Genomic DNA, 6,967 nt, shown 5'->3' on the forward strand with positions numbered 1-6,967 from the left:
CCTCACTCGTGAGGAGAAAAGTTCTTGCCTTGGAGGGGTATTTACTCAGAGCCTACCAAGTGCCAGGACAGACTGAAGTGCCGGGAAAAAAACCGACCAACAAGAAAAAAAAACCCAACCCCAAGGGGGGTTGGTCAAACAAGGGAAAACCCAAAGAAAACCCGAAAGGGGAAAAACACGGAAAAGACCGGAAAACCCGGCAACAAAAAGAAACAAAAAAAAAAAGGGCAAAGCTGGGGAGGGGGAGCGGCGCACTTGTAAATGGGGGTCGGGGAAGGCTCACTGACACAGTGGGGAGTGACCTGTGTGCACTGGGGGAAGAACATTCTAGATGGGAGTATGGCAGCTGGAAAAGCCTGAAGTAGAGGCTTGCTGCCAGGCAGGGAACCCCTTTGCAGTAAACCAGTTGGCCTATGGTCCTGGTTCTTGCGAACAGGCCCACACCTGAGTCAATGAGTGGGGCCTACCAACCACAAGGGACCACCTGGGGGCCCCCTGCTGACTAAGCCTCAGGAGGCCGTGGTGAGGCCAATAAAACACCTTGGCTCACGGGCGCTTGCGGTCTGAGGAGAGCGAAAACTCTGCTCTGGGAGGGTGCGCATCCCCTGGGGGCACGGAAGCTCTGTGCCAGCCCCCTAGCGACACTGCCCTCAGGTTTGTGTCCTTTTTCCTTCCGGGGTAAAGACAGCCCTCTCCCTGCAGTTGGGGAGTCATCCCGATGGATTACCGAACCTAAGACACAGAGAGGGACCCGTGCCCACTGACCTGGCCCCAGGTGAGTGGGGATTCGGGGGGGACTGGTGCCCACTAATCTACCCTGGGGTCAGTGGGGATGAGAGAGAAGGAGCCGGTGCCTGCTGACTTGACCCCAAGTGGGGATGGGGGTGCAGTTCAGCAGGAGTGAGGGGGGGCCCTACGGGACGTGACGGGACTTGCCCCCCGTGTGACCATCAGCTGCTCACTGAGATGACAAAGCAGGGAGTGAGTCCAGGAAGCAGCGCCATCCTGGGGCAGAGAGGATGCTGACCTGGACCAGGGAGACAGCGCAGAGCTGGGGGAAAATAGTCAGACGAGAGGTACGCTCTGAAGGTAGAGCCAAGAGGATTTGGAAACTGGACAGAGGGTGTGAGAAAGAGAGAAGGCAAGGACGACTCAAGATCCTGCATGAAGAGCAGGGAGGATGGAGCAGAAGCCGCGAGGACCTGAGGGGAGCTCAAGCAGGGTCTGCACCCATTAGTCTGCAGCATCGAGCACATGCCGGCGCGGGAGGTGGGATGGGCCCTGGCCACGCACGCCTGCAGCAGGCACACAGCTGGCTGGATGCTTCAGGGCAGTGGTGCTACTCAGGGTCAGAAGAATGCCGGATCACCAGGGAGTGGGGAGGGGAGACGAGGCCAAGGGCTGAGCCTGGGCGGCCACCAGTCAGAAGACAAGGAGACCAAGACCCAACAAAGGAGAGTGAGCAGGGCCAGCGAGTGGTGCAGGGGGTGCAGAAGGGTAGGGCTCCTGGAAGGCTAGAGAAGGATATGGTCGGGTCAAATGCTGCGGGAGGCCAGGTAAGATGGGCCCTGAGCACCGACTGCTGGGCCACACAATGCGGTGTCACCAGTGACCCCGACAAGACAGCTTAGGGGCACGGGGCCTACTGGTGGGGTGGGCTCAGGGCACCGGTGACCCCAAGAAGGCAGCTTAGTGGGCACGGGGCCTTCTGGTGGAGTGGGCTCAGGGCACCAGTGACCCCGACAAGGCAGCTTAGGGGGCGCAGGGCCTCCTGGTGGGGTGGGCTCAGGAGAGAATAACACCGGGCGGGATGAGGAAAACGTGCTGGAACTAGACAGTGGTGATGGCCACACTCAGGTGTACATTTCAGAGGGTGAATCTGTGGTATGAGAATTCCATCTCAACTGAAAACAAAACGAGAGGAGTGTAGGCGCGAGTGACAACTCTGAGGAGCTTCACAGAGACGAGGAGCAGAGAAAAGGGGCAGGACTGGGAAGGCAAGGGGGGCTGAGAGAAGGCTGATTTGTTTTAAGGGAAGAGAATTATCAGCCCGTTCCCCTACTGCCGTACAGACCTGGCAGGGGGCAGAGCTGTCCCATGAATTCACTGGCTCACGGGTATGCGAGGGCCCTTGGGGCAGAGTCCCTAGCACATATGAAGGGCCTTCAAGTGTTGGTGAAAGGAGCCCCAGTGGCGCAACGATTAAGTGCTCGGTTGCTAACCAAAATGATGGTGAGTCAAACCCACCCAGTGGCTCCACAGGAGAAAGACATGGACATACACTCGTAAAGACTGCAGCCAAGGAAACTCCACGGGGCAGTTCTACTCTGTCACATGGCGTCACTATGAGTTGAATCTGATTCGATGGCACCCGACAACCAAGTGTTGGTGACAACATGGTAAGTTCTGGACAGCAGGCTCCTGAGAGCGGGTCCGGACTCCTTGGCTCCTGCCCTGCCCACCCGTCAAGCCGGCACAGTGAGCATGCATTCACTCAACCACACCTGGTGCTTGTCCTCCTGTGCCAGGCAGCACCACGTGGGGCACTCAGAGCCACGTGTCACACGAGCCGACCCACAGGTAGCCCTGCAGGGTCGGCCAGCAGCCTGAATGCCACTCTGAGGCACTCAGGCTCACTCTGCCCCCAAACTGGTCACCTGTGGAGAGCGTGGGCTGGCAGCGGTGAGCCCGGGTGTTGTACTACTTCCGGAAAAGGAATGCGCAAGGGCTTTCTAACGCAATGCACACACATATCCTAAAAGCTGCCTGTGGGTCTGCGGGTCCGGGGAGGGGAGAGGGGCCACAGGCGTGAGCACAGGCCCACAGGGGACTCTGACACACGATGGAACTTCTGAGTCCCGAGTTCGCCCCCAGGACTCAGGTCTTCGGGTGGCTGTGCAAGGCACCTCTAGCTACACCACCTGCCATCTCCAAGGGGGAGCAGGCTCCGTGCACCCCGCACACAGCCGGCAGCTCCAGCGTCAGGAACTGCTAGAACGAGGGCCACGGAGTCCTCAGCAGACATGGCATCCAGCACAACTCACCCGATGCATGTCTTCGTACTTGAGGAAAAGCACGTTTGAGTCCATGCGGTGTTCCCAGAATTCCTGCACGTGCTCAAACCAGGAGCCATATCCTACTGTGGAGACAAGGGGGACAGGTGAGTCACACAGCTGAGAGGGGGAGCCAGGCACAGGAGCTGTTCTGGCTCCCTACTGCTACCTAGTGGCCTCGATGAGAACAGCCGTGAATCAGGGAAGGATAAACTCCAGGCTTGGCTACAGTCTCCCAGATAAAGCGCCTCAGAGGTCCCCAGCCTGACCCTGCTGCTTTCTGAGTAAGCTTCTCCTGCTGATAGTCTCCCCTCCCCGCACCCTCTGGATGCATTGACGATCCGACCATAGTAGTGTAAGGCCTCTGCTAACCTGTGGGTCAGGATGGTACCTGAAAGGGGATCTCAACTGTACCCATGAGTTTATCTGTTCAACAAGCAGTCACCTGGAAGATCAAATGCCCAGAGGAGCCGGGCTGTAGCAACAGTGGGTTTTGTTGGTGGGGGTAGGGTGGGATGTGGAGGTGCTTGGGTAGGTCCAGAGCATGGGGCTCTGCCGGCAAGGGGCCACAGGCAGAGTCTTAGGTAAACGCGAAAGTCACACGGGCAGAATCTTAGGTAAACAAGAAAGTCACACAGAGTCCTAGGTAAATGCAAAAGTCATACAGGTGGAGTCCTAGATAAACGGGAAAGTCACATAGACAGACTCCTAGGTAAATGGGAAAGTCACACAGAGTCCTAGGTAAACTCAAAAGTCACACAGGCAGAGTCCTAGATAAACTGGAGAGTCACACAGGCGGAGTCCTACAAAAACGCAAAAGTCACAACCAGAACACCAGGAGGTGAGAGGCAGCATGTCCTACTTGATCACACAGGTCGGTGGTGGGTCAGAATGCATGCTCAGTCCCACATCACCACCTCTTGCACTTTCTACGGAACTTCCTGGCCTCTGGTTTGGGACAGGGGCATGCTGGCGGGTGGGCATGCTGCTGGTGGGGTTTTGTTGGAGGGGGTAGGGTGGAGCGTGAAGGCCCTTGGGTTGGTCCAGAACACGGGGCTCTGCCAGCAAAGGGACCACAGGGTGGGCTCAGGACACTGGTGAACCCGACAAGGCAGCTTATGGGGGGGTGCCCTGCCTCCCCCACAATGCTGCCCCTGACAAGGGTCTGGGAATTACTCTTCCAAGGGGGGTTACAGTTTAAACAGAGACAGGGCCTCAGGCAGATCTGGCTCTACACTGGTGGGGCCTGCCTGGTTGGAGCAGGGACTGACCGTCCAAGAGTAGGGGTTGGGCTGCCCATGTACCCACTCACCTGTCTGTCTGTCCATCCATCCTCCATTTAGCAAACTCCAGGGCCTTCACAGTCTGGAGCCCGAGAGTTCATCTCCTAACAGGAACCATCGAGGAACCCAGAGCTCATGATACGGTGTTTCAATGCTGGGGGACACCTGAGGGCCCCGTGCCACAAGGGACAGAGCCCCTGGGCCAGTCTTGCGGGGCTGGGAAGGGTGAGGCAGGCAAAGGGGAAGAGAGAGGTGTCTGTGTGTGCCTGCTGGACTGTTCTTCCCCAGGCAGCAGGAAACAGCAAGAACAAGGAGCCGACCCATGGGGACATGGCTGGGGCCGGGCGATGGTGGCAGATGGCACCCACGAGGGCTTCAAATGTCACCCCGAGAAATTTGGACTTTAAAAGCACAGAAACAAGAGGGCCACAAGAGGGGGTGAGAAGCACAACGCCAAGGTCAGGCCTGAGGGAGGGCAACGTGGCAGATGGAGAAAAGCAGGGCTCTGGCCTCGCAAAGACTCGACTGGCTGTGTGCCCCAGGGCGAGCCACCTAACCTTACCGAGCCTCCCCATCTGTAAGGGGGACAACCACGGGGCCCTGACATCACAGAGCTGCTGGGCACACAGCAAGCTCACGTGTCCAGCACAGTCCAGCCCCCACCCCACACACACACACCATGCCCGAGTCTCTGTCACGCTGGCGGCCCTGGGGAGAAGGCACTGTGGTGGGGTCAGAGGGGAGCAAGGCGCCGGGTTACAGGACTGTCCGACTGGTACTGAGCAGAACCTGAAGCCCAGCCGTGGCCGGGGCACCACAGTTCCACCCACAGAAATCATGTTTTGATAGAGAATGAACCTCGGCCCCGAGCTGCTGACACCACTTAGATTTAAACGTGTGGCGGAGGCTGGGAAGAACTGGGGCTCCCACCCCCCCAAGAGACACACACAGTGCCGCCAACGCCAGTCTGCCACTGCGCCAGCAGGTGGCAGCACAGCACAGCCTCCACCTCAAGGCCGGGAAGGTGAGCGCGCAGAGCCGCCTCGGGCCACCCACCCCACCTGCACTTCACCAATGAGGAAACCAGGGCTCTGGAAGGAGGGCTGACTGGAGATATGAGAGGAACAGAAAACATGGAATTCAGCAAAAAGACCAGCTGCTAAGTCCTGGCTGCCTCGGAGCCTCAGTCTCCTCACCTGTGAGCTGAGACGAGGGGTCAAGGTATTCTATCTGGAAATAGGACAGGCCATGTGACTGGCTGCAGATGGTCTCCAGACAGCCTGCCTTCTGCCCACTGGCTGGAACTGGAGCCCACTGCCCACCACCCTGGCAAGTCCCCTGCTCTCTCCTGGATGCCAAGAGAGAGAAGAGACACAGACATCTGGAGCCTCTCTTAAAAAATCATCTAACCTAAACCTCCCCCTCCACAAAGAAAAAAGCTGAGTCCCACAGCAGGGAAGTGACTAACCCAAGTCACCGGTGGGTTAATAACCACCGAGGACCAAGGCCCAGGAGAACCCAAGTGTCCTCAGTCAGACCCATCTGGCTGGACTGGTTACATCCAGTTGGCCCAGGCCCTGGGGCAGAAGAGTCAAACAGCCCCAGGAAGACAGAAGTTAAGAAAATCTTCTTCATCCCAAGAGGTAGGCCTTCAGGACTAGCACTGCACCACAGAGTGGGGTCTCAGAGGTCCCACTGGGATGCCCACCTGTGAGGCCCGGAGGCTGCAGGAGCGGGAGTCGCTCAACACGGGGGTCCGTGCTGATGGGGGTAGAAAGTGTGAGGAGGGTATGGCGTGCACTGTGGCAACGTGCCTTTCCCACTCGGATGCTGCTTCCTGGGCTGGGGCTCAGCCAGGGCCGCTCCCAGGCCTCCACCCCTCACTCACTCTGCTCCTGTGGGAAATTCCCAGAAACAAAGACAGGCCCTCTGCCCGCTGCCTCCGTACGCTCCACCCTCTGACCTCATACTCTTAGCGGACAGGACAACATCAGGGCTCCACTGCATCTGATTTTTCAACCTCTCAGAACCTCAGGCAGGGAAGAAAAAGCCTCCTCTGAGACCCCAACATGTGGTGTGCTGGCTGGGGACACTGAGGAAATGAACAAGAGAGCAGAAAGTGGGGAAGCTGCGTGAACGCGGCCAGCGGCTTTCGGTGGGACCCGGGCGAGTATCTGTGGACTTGAACACTAGTGGCGGGCAGGGTGTGACCTTGAAAATTTGGAGGCTAATATTCAGATGAATTGGGTTGCTCTGGGGTAGTGTGAACTTGTGGCCAACTCTTCCCACGCAGGATGCTGCTTCTACAGGGGCAGGAGAGAACCTGGGGCTTCAGGAAATGGCTCTGGAAACACACGAGTGGCCTGCTCAAAATAGCAGGCTGATCAAGAGAGAGCCTGAGCCCCCGTGGTCAGGCTGGGGGTGGGGGGACCTGGACAGGGGCCTTCAGCAGGCTCGGGGGACTTGGGGTGCAGGCAGGACCGCTCCTAGGCAGGCACAGTGGATGCAAAGACTCAACGGGAGGGAAGAGAATCCTTCCAGGCTGCAGGTCCTCCTGGGCTTTTACACGGCCACATGGGCTCTGGGGCAGGAATGAGGCTCTAGATCCACCGGGCCCAGGCAGGCAGCTCC

At 58.3% G+C, this 6,967-nt stretch overlaps 1 protein-coding gene across 1 annotated transcript in view; it reads right to left on the reverse strand.

Annotated features, from left to right (window-relative positions):
* SULT4A1 (sulfotransferase family 4A member 1) overlaps positions 1-6,967 on the reverse strand; it is a 34,626-nt gene that overhangs the window by 4,702 nt on the left and 22,957 nt on the right. The window contains exon 4 of the mRNA XM_004380053.1: positions 3,045-3,139. Within this exon, the coding sequence (XP_004380110.1) occupies positions 3,045-3,139 (95 nt within the window). The remainder of the gene's footprint in view (positions 1-3,044; positions 3,140-6,967) is intronic.

Source organism: Trichechus manatus, unplaced genomic scaffold (assembly GCF_000243295.1).
Source record: "Trichechus manatus latirostris isolate Lorelei unplaced genomic scaffold, TriManLat1.0 scaffold00069, whole genome shotgun sequence".
Taxonomy (NCBI): Eukaryota; Metazoa; Chordata; class Mammalia; order Sirenia; family Trichechidae; genus Trichechus; species Trichechus manatus.